General features: G+C 43.9%; 1 protein-coding gene across 1 annotated transcript in view; it reads left to right on the plus strand.

Moving 5' to 3' along the window:
- Nucleotides 1–16,489, plus strand: part of STK39 (serine/threonine kinase 39) — a 177,026-nt gene that overhangs the window by 93,776 nt on the left and 66,761 nt on the right. Inside the window, exons 11-13 of the mRNA XM_077319812.1 lie at nt 15,227–15,349; nt 15,478–15,507; nt 16,145–16,207. Coding sequence (XP_077175927.1) covers nt 15,227–15,349; nt 15,478–15,507; nt 16,145–16,207 — 216 coding nt within the window. The remainder of the gene's footprint in view (nt 1–15,226; nt 15,350–15,477; nt 15,508–16,144; nt 16,208–16,489) is intronic.

A 16,489-nucleotide genomic window follows, 5' to 3' on the forward strand; every position in this document is an offset into this window, starting at 1 on the left:
CCCTTTTTTAAAGCCCCGTAGATAGTGATGCAGGGTTATATCACTATCTGATGATGTCATCCGTTCAGTCGTGTCCAAGAATCGCTGAGGGTTGGACACACCGGAACCGATGACATCATCAGATAGTGATATAACCCTGTACTTCCCCACTCAGAGATGACAAAATTAGCCCCCAGGAGGACACACCTCGGTGGCTGACCTGGCTAGCACAGGGAGGGGCTGATGACCTGGCACAGGGAGGGGCACAGGGAGGGGCCCATAGCACAGGGAGGGTCCCATATCTTTCCCTGGCCTCAACCAAAAACCTGGTGGAAGAGCTGTCTTGCAGGCCCTGTGGAACTCAGAAATGTCCATCAGGGCCCTCTGCTCTCCCAGGAGCTCATTCCGCCAAGTTTTGGCCAGGACTGAAAAGGCTCTGGCACTGGTCGAGGCCAGATGAACCTCTCTTGGGCCAGGTACTGCCAACAGATTTGTACCCATAGAGCAGAGAGCTCTGCAGGGGGCATAAGGAGACAGGTGGGCTCGCAGATTTGTGGGCCTCAGACCACGGGTGGCCTTAAAGATTAAAACCAAACCGGATTTGGGCAGCTGCCGGAAGCCGATGCAGCTGCCTCAGCAGTGCTTAGATATGGACCCTCCAAGATGTTCCCATGAGGACCCTAGCAGCCATTAAAGATTGATTGATTACATCTGTATACTGCCCTCCCCTAAGGCTCAGGGCGGTTCACACAGAACGTAAATTTGCACCAGTTGCAATTACTGGGTCAGAGACAAGGGTAGACCCGCGTAGAGCGAGTTACAGAAATCTAATCTGGAGGTGACCATTGCATGGATGACTGTGGCCAAGCAGGCCCAAGGACAGATAGGGCACTAAATAGGAAAAATGCCGTGTGGGCTATTCGTATGATCTGAGCTTCCACTGTGGTTTACAGTGTGGTTTTAGTATAAAGTTCATTTTACTTTCATCCATATCTGACATGTTTTATACTTTGATACAAGTTGCCCCGAGACAACTTTCGGAGGGGGTGGCCTAAAAATATTCGTTCATTTGTACGTACGTGTACATACATACATTTCTTTTAACAACAGTGAGGACATGGGGGATCCACTTCCATTGATCATCTGTGAGTCTCCGTAAAGATCAATGCATACTTGTATTATAAAATCAATAAGTTTCTGTCAAAAAGACAAAATAACTAGGCATGCTCAAAGGACATGTTTAAGAGATACATCCTGCAAATTACAGCACCAGCAGTTAAATAATTTGCTTAAACTTTTACTTTTAAAAGGTATCCAGTACATGCAAAATACATTTTTTTAATTCGATAAGTTATAGTTGAAGGTACCTAAAAACAACAGATAGGCAATTTAGGGCTATATCCTGTTGCTGATCTAGATCCTTATTCCAGTCAGTTCTGAGACTCTTCATATATTTAGTTACTTACATCAAATATTTATGAACAAATATTGAAGGATTCATTTTTGGCGTGGATTCAAAGAGAGTTTTGAGGAGTAAGGGAACTGCTGAAACACAGCCATATTTAGACACCAACAGAGGTTGAAATTGTAAGTATTGCCATTCAACTGATGTTGACAGGTCATGCCTAGATCTCAGTGGAGGAAACAAAAGCTTGTTTCTATAGTCTATTAATTGGTCCAAACTAAAAATCCCCCTATCGGTCTAAGCCAGCCTTTCTCGGCTTTTTTACTACTGAGAAACCCCTGAAACATTTGTCAGGCTTTGAGGAACCCCAGAAATGGTGTGATCTTACAGAATATTGGTTGGAAAGCATAGCTGTGTACACACCTACCTGAGGCCCCTCACCTTCTCCAGGTCCATAATTGTCCATTTTGGGAGGGGGTGAGTTGGTCAACATGACCACCTATGGTCATATCACGATAAATGTTTAACACATTTTAAAAATATATTAAAATTCATTAACTCCCACTCATTTGGGAAACCCTACTGGGACTGCTCAGAAACCCTAGGGTTATGTTGTTGTCCTTGTTTCACCCTGATTGAGAAGAAGGAGGAGTTGTGGTTGTTGTTGTTGTTGATTACAACTAGACGTAAATGTATGCCTGTAATGAATACAAATAACTTGTAGATTCTGAATTGTCTGAACAGAAAAGGTATTAATGGTAACATTTAAGTGACCTACAATAATTAGTTTTGAAATTTATTTTCAGTGGGTTGTGAATGGAGCAAGATCGTGGCAACCAGTTTCAACAGCAAATCATGCACCCAATGGAAAAATTAGTGCTTAAGATTAGGGGGACCTCCCAACATGTCGTACAAGTGGGCTGCTACAAAAAGCTCATATTGTTCCAAATCTATTCCCTACTGCCTGCCCTATGCAAGCTTTAGCTTCATTCGTACAGCTTGCTCCATTAATGCAAAATTGAAAGAGGTGGACAGATACCACTTTCCAGTTAAAGCCACATAGCTTCTTGTTACAACTACTACTAGCACCACTACTACTTCAGTACTACTTTACCACCACTTTACTACTACTTTACTGTTATTTCACTACTGCTTTACTACTGCCTTACTATAACTTTACCAACACTTTACAACTACTTTACAGCTACTTTACAACTACTTTACTATTGCTTTACTACAACCTCACCACCACTTTACTATCAATTCACTACTGCTTCACTACTATTTCACTATCACTTTGCCACTGCTTTACTACCACTTTACTATTGCTTTACTATTGCTTTACTACCACTCTACTACTACTTTACTATTGCCTCACTACTACTTCACTATTCTTTCACTTCACTATTCTTTCACTACTACTTCACTATTCTTTCACTACTACTTCACTATTCTTTCACTACTACTTTACTATTGCCTCACTACTACTTCACTATTCTTTCACTACTACTTTACTATTGCTTCACCACCGCTCTACTGCCACTTTACTATTGTTTTACTACCACTTTACTACTGCTTTACTACTACTTCGCCACTATTTTGCTATTGCTTTGCTACCACTACACTAATACTTTACTATTGCTTTACTACCACTTTACTACTACTTTATCATTATCTCACTACTGCCTTACTGTGACTTTATCACTACTTTTTACTATTGCTTTACCACCGCTTTACTGCCACTTTGTTACTACTTTACTACCACTTCCCTATTGATTTACCACCACCTTACTATTGATTTACTACCACTTTACTATTGCTTTACTACTTTACTATTGCTTACCACCGCTCTACTGCCACTTTACTATTTACTATCTCACTACTGCCTTACTGTGACTTTACCACTACTTTGCTAACACATTACTATCACTTTACTACCGCTTTACTATTGCTCTACTACTACTTCACCAACACTTTACTGCCACCTTACTATTGCTTTACTATTGCCTTACTATTGCCTTACTGTCACTTTATTACTGCCTTACTATCACATTACTACTGCTTTACTATTGCTTTACTACTGCTTTATTACTTCAGATAGTGAAAAACAGGATTTATATAAAAACTACTTCTAAAAAGGGGTTTTGGAATACAGACAAAACATCTCATCTTAGTTAGAGAAAAGGTGATGTTAAGGAGGGATGCCTAGCAAATAAAACAAATACACATTAAACTCAAGAACATCCAAACAAGGACAACAACATAACAATACATCAACAATACACTAATGCTAAGTGAAACAGAAATTTCAGCTCCAACTAAGCCTGTAAGTGGAAGCTATTCCAGAATCATCACACAACACCTTCAAAAAGCTCTCCCCCATCTCACCTCCCCCTAACTCATTGGAGGCACAAAGAGCACAGTCCCCATAGATGTATTCAATGACCAGAACTGGCTGGACAATATGGAAGCAGATGGTTCTTCATATATCTTGGCCCCAAACCATTATGGGCTTTAGTGCTCAAAACCATCACTTCAGTGAGAAGTGGTATACAAATTGAATAAATAAAGGGTACAGAATAAAGGGTACAGAGGAGAGCGACGAAGATGATCTGGGGCCAAGGTACCAAGCCCTATGAAGAAAGGTTGAGGGACTTGGGAATGTTCAGCCTGGAGAAAAGGAGGTTGAGAGGGGACATGATAGCCCTCTTTAAGTATTTGAAAGGTTGTCAGTTGGAGGAGGGCAGGATGCTGTTTCTGGTGGCTGTTTCTGGTTTCTGGTGACACGCAGTAATGGGTTTAAACTACAAGTACAACGATATAGGCTAGATATCAGGAAAAAATTTTTCACAGTCAGAGTAGTTCAGCAGTGGAATAGGCTGCCTAAGGAGGTGGTGGGCTCCCCCTCACTGGCAGTCTTCAAGCAAAGGTTGGATACACACTTTTCTTGGATGCTTTAGGATGCTTAGGGCTAATCCTGCGTTGAGCAGGGGGTTTGACTAGATGGCCTGTATGGCCCCTTCCAACTCTATGATTCTAAATAAATGATATACTAAAAGGCAATCAAAATATCTCAATACAGAAATAACATGCTCCACTGCATGGGGTGCTTATCAACACCCTAGCCAAAACATTTTGGATCAGGTACATTTTCTAAGGCATTTCGTTAAAAATGCAGCTTCAGCACGTTGTGCTAACTTTGGTTCTTATATGCCGCTTTTCTCTACCCAAAGGAGTCTCAAAGCGGCTTACAGTCACCTTCCCTTTCCTCTCCCCACAACAGACAACCTGTGAGGTGGGTGAGTCTGAGAGAGCCCTGATATTCCTGCTCAGTCAGAACAGCTTTATCATTGCTGTGGTGAGCCCAAGGTCACTCAGCTGGCTGCATGTGGGGGAGCGGGGAATCGAACCTGGCTCGACAGATTAGGAGCCAGCTCTCCTAACCACTACACCAAGCTGGGTCTAAGTCTTCCATAAAAAAAGACTTATTGTTTTTAAAATCTGAATTGGACCATAGTGTTACCTTAGCATCAAACTGATATTATAGCAGGATTTCTAAGCGTTTGCGCAATGGAAGCCATAAAAGTAAAGCTGTGGCTGCCGTTTTACTCAGCACTGTGGGTCTCTCTCCCCCAGCAGCAACCAGCAACAATGGTAGGGTTGCAAAGCAGCCAGCAGCGCAGAGGGGAGGGGAGGGTCGGCCCCAGCACCAGTGCCCCTCTGCATCATGGCACTGGCCGCCCCAGTCTCTCTCACCCCCCACAAACACCAGTAAAGCTGCTGCTCCAAAGCACTGACCAGCAGCAGTCCATGGGTCTCTCTCACCCCACACAAACAGCTTTGTTGATGGCACCGACTTTTTAAAATATCAATAAGACACTGAAAATACGCCATAGTGTGTCTTCTTGAGGAAAAATAAATATAAGACAGTGTCTTATTCTCGGGGAAACATGGTAATTGTTGTCACATTGTCTGCCATTGTTCTCTACCTGCAGAAATTGCAGGAGGATCTATTTTATAACATGAATTGACCCTAATGCATTCTGAGTGATTTATGATCAAGACTCAGGGTTCAGCTGTTTCGCTTTCCATATTTCAGGTTCATTTCCAAACAACTAAGGTAACAAGTGCAGGGGAAATCATAGCTTGCTTCCCACTCTGTAGTTATTAATAAGCATCCTTGTTTGATGTGATCAATAAAAATCAAGACAGCTTCTAAAGCATTTTTACCCATTCCTTATAAATTCTCCTAATTGCCCTAATTAAATTGGATGATATATGTATATTTTATAAAACTCTCTTATGGTAATTACACGTATTTAGTTGTAACTGAAACAATGAATATTTGATGAGACTGTGGTACTGCAACATTGGCTATAATTTTGTGTACATTCTTAAATTGAATTTCAGTCATTTAAATCTGGAGAAACAGGTTTTGCAGTCCTGGATTATCACATTTTATTTCAGGCTTATCTCTCTCCCATGGTATGTATGCTGCTTACCTTTAACAACTTATATACTTCTATAGCAGGGGTAGTCAAACTGCGGCCCTCCAGATGTCCATGGACTACAATTCCCAGGAGCCCCTGCCAGCATTTGCTGGCAGGGGCTCCTGGGAATTGTAGTCCATGGACATCTGGAGGGCCGCAGTTTGACTACCCCTGTTCTATAGGTATGGAAGAATCTGTGATGTCTGCTTGTGTGTGTACCCCAAAATTCAAAGTAGCTTCAAGAAGGAGCTAGTATTTTATACCCCGCTTTTCACTACCCAAAGGAGTCCCAAAGTGGCATACAAACACTTTTCCTTCCCTCTCCCTGAAACTGCTTCAATCCCCAATGGAGGGGAGAGGTGGTAAAGAAATCCAATAATAACCACCACAACAGTAGCAATAATAATAAAGTCATCCTGTGAGGTTGGTGGGGCTGAGAGCTGTATGAGAACTGTTGTGTGGGAACAGCCCTAAAAGAGCTGTGACTAACCAAGGTCACCTAGCTGGCTGCAAGTGAAGGAGTTGGGAATCCAGTCGGCTTCTCCACATTGGATTCTACTGCTCTTCAACCACTTCACCACACTGGTGAAGGTGTGCAGTGTAACAGTAGGCACATCTTTGAGCTTGCATTGGGAGGCAATTCAAGATGGCCAAGCAATCGGGCATTTTAAGCTGTTACTATTTGCTCTGTTGTTTGAGCTTCTGATGTAGGGGCTGATTTCTGAGGACCTCAAGAACTCACATGCTATTCCATCATTGGGCTTTCCTTGGATTGTGTTCTTGGCTTTTAGGATTTTTCAAAAACTTTTGGACCTACAAGGCCGTAAACCCTCCGCTGGCCTTTGTGCATTCTTAAGCGCGTCCTCTGCCGTCCTACTGACCCCTCTAGGTTGTTATCGGCTTTTCATTCTATTCCTTGAATTAAGCCCCGCACTGAAGTTTTAAAAATGGCCTACCAGTTCCTGGCATCTTCTGAGGCAAATAGCTTCGGCGCTGACCAAAATACGAAGACCACACAACATATCCATTCACAGTGGAAACTGGATGCGTCCCCATCCCCCCCCCCCGACCCCCCGCCGATGAGTAATCTGCTTTTTGCCGTTTTCTGTCATCTAGGGCTTTTTTCCACCCTCTAATTTGTCCTGCGTTCTCTCTTCCCAGCTGACATTCATATTGTCTTCCTCCACAGCTGCGGCTGTGTTGGCAGTCGCTTGTTAATTTCTCTCCCTTCCCTCGAACCGCTTTCCGCTGTAGATTACAGTGTGCCGCACCGGCTTTTGTGCTTGGTACAGTTTAAATGTCAGCCGTTCAGATTCATTTTTTCATCACCTGTACACCTCTTTGCGATTCACGCGAAATGAGTCTTTTAATACGTCTCCATTTGTCTTTGTAAGACGGAAGGTTCTCTTTGTTGCCGATATTAGTTAAAAGTTACAAATTAGTTGGGCATTCATGCCAGGGAACGGCCTTTTGTTATTGGTAGACAATGGAACCCAAATTAGAAACTCTCCCCCCACCCCGTCTCTTATCAGAGTGATGCTACTTTTGATGATACAACAAAACGCCAAGGAGGGGAGCTTTCCAGAGCTGGTCCGTGTGTGTGCGATTGGATGCTGCAGTCCTTTGTGTTCCTGTTGAAATGGATTTGTTGCAACTTCCATTTTCTGTAGCTGCTGGCACCCAGGGGCGCCTTCTGCTTGGTCCCGTAACAGCGATTTTAGTGGCTGTTTAGCTCCGGGTTGAAAGTGGAAATCAGAGAACAGTTGCCTAACAGCCATGTTATGTAGTACTTGGAGAAAGAAAATTGGTATCTATATTAGCGGTGGAACAAAGAGAGCAGTTCACTGAAGTACATGCCTTAAAGATACCCATACTTCAGCGGTTGTCCTCCATTTTTGTCTGGAACAACCACTCAAGGCAGAAGAAAAAGCCACATTAGTGTCACGTGCCACGTTTTGGTCATGTCAGTCTTTGGGTTCACCTCCCGACTTGAGTTGTATTCCCAGGCAGTGCCCCTCCCTGTTCTCTGAGTCTGGGACAGACCAGAATGAATGGGATTAAATTAATTCAAAAGAAATTCCATCTAAACATCTGGAAGAAGTTCCTGACGGTTAGAGCGGTTTCTCATTGGAACAGGCTTCCTCAGGAGGTGGTGGGGTCTCCATCTTTGGAAATTTTTAAACAGAGGCTAGATAGCCATCTGACGGAGAGGCTGATTCTGTGATGGTTCAAGAGGATGGCAGTAGATGAGCAATTGGGATGTGAGTGTCCTGCATAGTGCAGGGGGTTGGACTAGATGACCCAGGAGGTCCCAACTCTATTATTCTACTAGCAGTAAAGCTCGCTGTAAAAAAAATACAGTGGGCCCTAGGGGCCTGGGGAGCGTTTTGGTACATCGGAAAAACGGATCGCCTTCCCTGGGGCCTGGGGAGAATTTTGCCTCCCTCCCCGAACGCTCCCCAGGCCCCGGGGAGGGCGCTGGGCGGCTCAGCGAAGCCAGCCAGCCGCCTCCCCGGGGTCTAGGGAGCCGTTCTCGGGGCGGGGGCCAGCGAGCCTACCTTCGCTCTCGGCAGCCAGCAGAGTAATGGCCGCCGTGGAGCGAAGGTAAGCTCTGTTGGGGGGTGGGGCGGCCAACAATGGGTTGTTGGCCGGGCAAACAGCGCACAGCTGCTGATTGGCAGTTTGGGGCTGGACTGACAAGCGGAGGGTCCAGGGGAAGGGGCCTATCGGCACCCTTCCTCATCCCGGACAGGGCCCGCCCTTGGGGCCCTTACTGCTTTATTTATTCTGCTCCGCAAGGAGTGGTTAAAGATGATTCTGTGATTCCTCCTTGGTTCCATTTTAGTTTTCCACGGTATCAAACATGTTTTTCTTCCGTTACTCTGGCAGGACATCCTAGCCTGATAGTATTTTCCGAGGTCCACTGTAGAGATAAGAAACATTGCAGCAATGATCCCAAATAAAACTATCAGGAATATTTAAACTTCACTCAGGCTTCCCAACTAAAGGGGAGAGGATGGGAAAGAAATGCTTAATTGCTGCCAGGGGACAATGGAAGTTGATTTGTCATTTCAAGGCCTTGAGCTGAAAGGAGCAGTAGATGAAGCCAAATTATGTTTATGTAAACAGAAGTGGGTTACGTTAAGCTCTTTTGGGGCCTGTCTGTGCTTCTGAAGTGCTGGTATATCATGATCCACTGTAGTTCAAACATGGGGCGCTTTAATAATGGTGGGATAGTTGAGATTCTTCAGCAAAGAACAGCAGATATGATTTTTAAAAAATTGCAAAACCTGAACTCAGTGTGTTTAACTTTGGAAGAGGATGGCTGTTATCGTAAACTCAAAGCGTCTCACTCATCTATCTGTATCAACAAAGTGCATCCAGTGACTCTTCCAAGTATTTTTTTTCTAGAAGAAGAAGAAGAGTTGGTTCTTATATGCCGCTTTTCCCTACCCGAAGGCGGCTCAAAGCGGCTTAAAGTCGCCTTCCCATTCCTCTCCCCACAACAGACACCCTGTGGGGTGGGTGAGGCTGAGAGAGCCCTGATATTCCTGCTGGGTCAGAACAGTTTTATCAGTGCCGTGGCGAGCCCAAGGTCACCCAGCTGGCTGCATGTGGGGGAGGGCAGAATCGAACCCGGCATGCCAGATTAGAAGTCCGCACTCCTAACCACTACACCAAACTGGCTCTAGTAGTTGTTTGGGGTCTTCTTGATCTTGTCTGAATTCTAAATTCTTATTAGGAATTGTATTAAATCCTGGGGATATACTCTGTTAGCAAATTCTAGTTTCTGTCATGGGTTCTCTTAACTTATGGCAAACCAGTAGTGTATTCTTCCCTCCCTGCAGGGCCAATTTATCCATATAGCACGTGCTATGGGCCCTGCGCTTCCACACAATGCCTTCCTCTCCATAGATCAGGGCCATAGCCTCTCTCTTCCCCCTTTCCTCTCTTTAAGGACACCTGAGGTGATTCCCCTTTCCACCTGAAGTGATTTCCCTGATCTCGGGGCTCCCGTCGAAATTGTACTCTGTGAGTACCCCACAAATCCTTAAACTGGCTCTAATGCTACAGGCCCCCCCAAATCCTGAAACCACTCGTATCTCCCTGACCATACTAATAAAATGCAACAGAGATATTACTATTAAAATTGGCGCCCATTGTCTATAAATGCTGTGTAAGAAACATGGCAAGAACACTGGCAATACGAAGGAGTGAAGTGAAAAGCCATGATGAAAACATGACACAAAAAATTTAACAAATCAGAAAGCAAACCAGTCATCTCTATGGCTAGTGGGGGTAGCATTAAAAGTATTGAACTTAAATTGGATTCTTAGGAATCCAGTTTTAGGGGGAATATTGTGGTTACTGTTGTTAATGTTGAGTAATTAAAATTAAAGCCCGTGTGTGTCTTGACTGTTAAGCAGTGTTCTTCCTGATGGGACTCTTGTGCATTTTGGGGAGTTTGGGGAGAATCAAGAGCAGCCTTGTTTTGGACTTGGTTTGAGCGGGCTAAGGGCTGAATTAGACGTTATGGTGGCCACGGGTCTAATACTGGAGTGAGGATTAGACTAAAAATCCCAAACAAAGAATTGCAAAACTTTAGTGAGCAGACAAAGATGAAGGTCTGCGTAATGAATTATGGATGAAGAAATTAATCAAAATGCTTACAGCACCCAAGAAAGTCACACATTTAGAGATGGATTAAAATGAGTAGCCGTGCTGGTCTGAAGTAGCAGAATAAAATCAGAGTCCAGTAGGACCTTTAAGACCAACAAAGGTTTATTCAGGGCGTGAGAACTTAGTCTGAGGAAGAGGGCTTGCACTCGAAAGCTCATGCCTTGAATAAATTTTTGTTGGTCTTAAAGGTCCTACTGGACTCTGATTTTATTTAGAGATGGATTATTGACAATATGGTTCTCATGTTGGAATTGGTTGTGTTCTCCAAAATCTGCTTATGTCTCCAATAGAAACTTATCATGATAAGAATTCAAGAAACTGGGTGGGGGGATGAACCTCTTGTATCTACCTCTTGTATCTCTGTGAGTTCACCGTCAGTAGTGTATTTTTTGTGGGTCTTCTTTTGCATGAATGAATCTGTTTTAACATTGAACATCATGTGCCGCTGGTTATGAAGTTATAAACTCATCTGTAGGGATACCAGATGGAAGCTGGGGCGGGGGGGGGGATCCTCCACTTTGGTGTTCATCCCCAGTTTTGGGGTTATCAGAAAGCAGGGGGAAAATCCCCTCCCGCAAAAAAAAAAAAAACCCAGCCATTTTCGTAATGGCCCTTCCCCTTGGACCTCGCTCCTTCACTCACTGGGACCCGGAAGAATGTCCTGATGTGTTGACAGAAGTGATGTCAGCACGTTGGGGTCATCAGGGGGGCATGCTCTGGGTTTTGGGCAAAACTCTGTGGTTTGAGGCCAGTTATTTACAATGGAGTTTTCCAGAAAGCCAGAGCATTGCCGCCGATATCTCTGATATGCCAATGTCAGCATGCCAGATGCTCTTCTGGGTTCGGGGATGTGTGTCTGTGTGTATGTGCTTCCGGGGAGCACTCTTATCTCCCACCAGCGGTGCTGCAGTGCCTGACAACTCATCTAAAAAAGTCAAAGCACTGTTTAATACACTTTTATTGTACCCTTGTGATCTTCATTTTCTCGTGTTCCATTTTTACTATCTGTAAAACATTTTGTTCAGGGTACAGATCCTTTGGTGCAAACGTAGAAGCATAGAGAGAAGCCACTTGGGAATTTTGTTTTTTTTAATTTCTGCGTAATGCAGAAACATTTAAGATATGCTTCAAGATGAATTTCTTTCTGTGTACTTGTTCATGAAGAAACAAAAGACAGCAAGATTAAATACCGGCACGGGAACTGTAGCTTAACCCTTGATGAATTTTTGGCAATCTACAGTGCGATGCTAAGCAAAGCTCTTACGCTCTTCCAAGTCCATTGAGGTTAGAAAGCTAGGAGGGGTGTAATTCTGCGTAGGATGGACAGATTGTCAACAGCCAAAGGGTTAATAGGCGCTGAGGAAGAAGCAGCAGAGGACTAGAGCAGAGAAAGCTTCTTTCACAGGTGCAGAAGAGTGAGGTAGAAGAGAAATGACAGAATGGACTGTATCAAATTTTAGGTGGTGGGTTCTAGCTTTGAGTGTTCTTCTGCCTTAAAAACGAACAAACACTTCCATGTAAATAGAAAACAAACACGTTCCCTCTGCCATGCTAATTTTTTTAACACGGATCATTCCAAAATATGATCCTCCTCTTACAATATGAAGTAGCACTGTGGCTGTAACCATCTCAAATCATGTAATGTTTTAGTAGCTAGAGCCAGCGTGGTGTAGCGGTGAAGAACTCTAATCTGGAGAACTGGGCTTGATTCCCCGCTCCTCCGCAAGCAGCCCAACGAGTGACCATGGGCTAGTCACAGTTCTCTTAGGGCTGTTCTCCCGGAGCAGTGCTCTCTCTCTGCCCCACTTACCTCACAGGGTATCTGTTGTGGGGAGAGGAAAGGAAAGGTCTTTGTTGGTTGCCCTGGGACTCCTTTAGGTAATGAAAAGCAAGGTATCGTCTAGACCTGGCCACTTCTTGTCAAAAGTAATTCAGCCATTAGCTGTGGTAATTTTGTGAGATTTGCTGAAAAAATCTGTCTCATCTGGTCTGCCCTGGATGCCAGGTGGAAGGTAAATCCTGGCCAAGAAGTGTTGTGAGGTTGCATTAGTCAGAATTCTCTAGGCAGGCTTGGGGCAGTCTGTCGGCCTCTGAATTCATTCGCAGAGAACTTACTGTTGCTGATGGGTGAAGTCATGCATGGAGAAGACTAAAGTCCCCTCTGCCAAAATTGGTTTCATGGGCTTAGTGGTGAGATCATTTGGCCATGTTGGTCTACGGTGGAGAAGCAAGATTTGAGTCTGGTAACAGTAGATTATAGGGGGAGTTTTCCTAAAACCTCTTAAGTATGCTGTGAGCAACCTAGTGTTTTGAAAAATCTATCTTTCTTGACTAAGGTGATCAAGCACAGTTCAAAACAACTGCAAGAATAATAGATCTGCCCTTGACTCATTTCAATCTAGCTTCAGACCTGATTCTGGAATTAAGACAGCTTTGGTGGTTGTGATAGGTGATCTTGGATTAAAACTTGATTAAAGTAATTTTTTCCCTTTTGGACCACTTGCAATTACCTGAAGCTTTTGATACAGTTAATCATGCTGTTTTGTTAGTTAACTCAGATAATTGAAGAGTTGGTTCTGATATGCTGCTTTTCTCTACCCGAAGGAGTCTCAAAGTGGCTTTTGTTCACCTTCCCTTTCCTCTCCCCACAACAGACACCCTGTGAGGTAGAGGAGGCTGAGAGAGCCTTGATATTACTGAAGAAGAGTTAGTTCTTATATGCCACTTTTCTCTACCCGAAGGAGGCTCAAAGCGGCTTGCAGTCAGCTTCCCTTTCCTCTCCCCACAACAGACACCCTGTGAGATGGGTGAGGCTGAGAGAGCCCTGATATTCCTGCTTGGTCAGAACAGCTTTCTCAGTGCTGTGGCCAGCCCAAGGTCACCCAGCTGGCTGCATGTGAGGGAATCAAACCCAGCTTGGCAGATTAGAAGTTGGTGCTCTTAACCAGTACACCAAGCTGGCATATTAAGCTGTGATTTTCTCCGGCTAAAAGATTTGGGCACTTTTATATACTAACTACATAGGAGCAAAACCGTTTTTGCACGCTGTTGCCAGAATAGTGAACATTAGGCTTGGAAAAAGATTGATTCTGCAGTTGTTATTTGCTGGCATGCATTCACTGCACTGAATTCTGAATGCAGACTTCACATTTGCGCCTAGCATTCTGCACTAGTGGTTTTCTCCGGCACTATCCAGGAGTCCATTCGCGGCTTGCATTTTCAACTTGCATCAGGAGAGTGGGCGGCCTCACCTCCCGCCTTGCCTCCCTTCCCTTTTTTTATTTGAGCATGCATAATAACACATAGTATTGTTAGATCTGAAACTTCATAGTCTGAAATGGGAAACGGCAGAGGATGCCAACGTGACTCTTTTGAGCTTGCACTTTAGGCTATTGTGAATTCCCTCTTCTGGGACAGGGCTGGGAAATGGTTTTAGCAGCATTCCCAAACGGTGCAGAGAGCGCATTTGGCCTTGTGCCTGAATGGCAAGATTTTTGCGTGGGATGCTTGTAATTCCACGGAGCATTAAGACAGCAATTGTGCCTTTTTTCCAGGTGTGGAAAAGATCAGGGTAGCTTGATAGGTTAAGAAACACTGATTTCTGTTGCGTATCCAGTGCTGAAAACTGGAAGAGGTAGTATTCAACAATGACTTCAAAATTATTTGGAAATCCAGCTCTATCAGTCTGTCTGTCTCTCTCCCCCTCCCTTCCTCCCTGATTAGATTTATAGAGCTGCCCCTCTCAGACAAGCCATCTCAGGGCAGTGTACATCAAATAAAATCAACATAGTTGAAAATTTGTAAAAATCTATGCAATCAGTGTCACATACATTCCTATCACCCACATTGCTCCTCCCCATTGGTTGACAGAGCTAAATGGTGAGAGACTGTTTTGGGGGGAGGGGTATTAAATGTTCCTGGTAGCTGGGCCTCAATCATATGCCTGGTGGAAGAACTCAGTATTACAGGCTCTACAGAACTGAGTAAGCTCCTACAGGGCCCTAGTCTTCTCACAGAGCTCGTTCCACCAGGTGGGGGCCAGGACCGAAAAGGCCCTGGCCCTAGTCGTGGCCAGGTGTACCTCTCGTGGCCCAAGTTGCACCTGGAACCAGCAGAGCACAATGCACTTCAGGGACGTACTCAGAGAGGTGGTCCTTCAGATAGGCCAGGCCCAGACTGCAGATGGCCTTAAAGGCTTCTGAATGGCCTTCAAACAGTTTCACCCTTTTCCTGAAGTATCAGCCCACCAGCCAGTGCTGCAGTCTAATAGGTTGGTGACTCCCAACAAATTGTTAAGCAGGTTGAAGGCCTGATGAAAAGGTTCCATTGGCTAGTTATGCTCTGGGTGGGTGGGAGGGTAGGTGAGTGAGTGGTGTCAATTGTAAGATGCTGACCTGGTACGTGGCTGAGTTTCCAGCAGTAGTGAGTTGTACAGCTTTTCCTGACTCTTTTATAATTCATTTTAATGGACTTGGAACTAGATGGTTGAAGAGGCTAGGAATTTGCACTCTGGTAGTCTGGGCAGAGTAAATCAATGTTGTAACCCGTGGAAAGAGCCTGCAAGGTAATGAAGAATGCTTTTAGTTGGCTTTTACTGCTCACCCAGTGAAGGAAACAGGGAACGTCCTGTATAATAAAAGGTCCCTTGTTATTGCTGCTGTGATTTCGTTAGGTTAGAAGAGTCCCCGGTTCCAGCGGCCACCTGCACAAGACGGAAGATGGAGACTGGGAGTGGAGCGATGACGAAATGGATGAGAAAAGTGAAGAAGCCAAAGCTGCTTTTTCCCAAGAAAAGGTAATTTTTTAAATTTGTTTTTGCTTTGGAAAGCACGCAACTATTTATTCTCTCTGACTTGCATAAACATTTCAAAATGTTGATGCCTATTAATATCCAAGTGGTAATGGTTGATGCTTATCTTCTAGTCACGAAGAGTAAAAGAGGAGAACGCAGAGGTAAGTAGCTACATTGACTTATCTTGCATGTTGAGGTGGTGGGAGCGTTGTCTGATGTCTCTCTGAAAGTTAATTCCTCTTTTTGGAGTTTTAGATTTGTTTGACCCTTGTACAGAAGAGGACCATAATACACGGAACATTGGCAAAAGCCATGAAAAGGCTGACTTTTAATTTTATTTATTATTATTTATTTATTATTTATTATTTATTATTATTACTTGAGGGGGTGGGGAAGGAGTAGAGAAACAGTGTTCCATTATTGTACTCCATTTTTTTCAGAATGAGTCATCTTAAAGAAGGATTCTTTTAAGGGAGAGCACTTACACTATTTGAAGTGAATGAAAAGTAATTCACAACCCTGTAATCTTAATCTGTAATATTCAATGTAAGGCTGGGTTTTTTTTTTTAAAGAACGTCATTCTTTTCTGAATTGAGAGCAAGGGAAACAGCATGCCGTAAGGGGTGAACATTAATGAGGCTTCACTGGGAGTTCCACCGAACTGTAGACAAATGTGGCCAATGAGTTCTCACTGAGTTTTATTTGACTGCATTGTCATTCACAAAGCAATTCTTCCTTGAAGTCATGACACTTGTATAATAAAGCAATTTAAAGGGCTCCATGCCTTTCTTTTAACAGATTTCTATGAATTCCAGAAACGTCCCTGATCAGATACAGAATCTGTCTCTACAAGGTTCTCAGGTACATGTGTGGGAGCATGCGTGTGGATCTAAGGGCCATGTTACATGACCGTGGACCGAATGGAAGTGTGAGAACTTCATTTGAGGAAAGAAAGTCATTTATTGAAGAGAGACAAATAGCTCAGCACAGAGTACCCCCCCCTCCTTATTAACTCAAAATGACCAACCTAACCCTCCTAACACCAAACAGTTTATTTATTTATTTTATTTTTTGGATTTATAACCCGCCGCACTCTGAGTCCGGCTCGTGGCGTGTAACAACAAATAATCCAACAATAAAACC

This window comes from Paroedura picta, chromosome 2, assembly GCF_049243985.1.
Source record: "Paroedura picta isolate Pp20150507F chromosome 2, Ppicta_v3.0, whole genome shotgun sequence".
In the NCBI taxonomy this organism is placed as follows: domain Eukaryota; kingdom Metazoa; phylum Chordata; class Lepidosauria; order Squamata; family Gekkonidae; genus Paroedura; species Paroedura picta.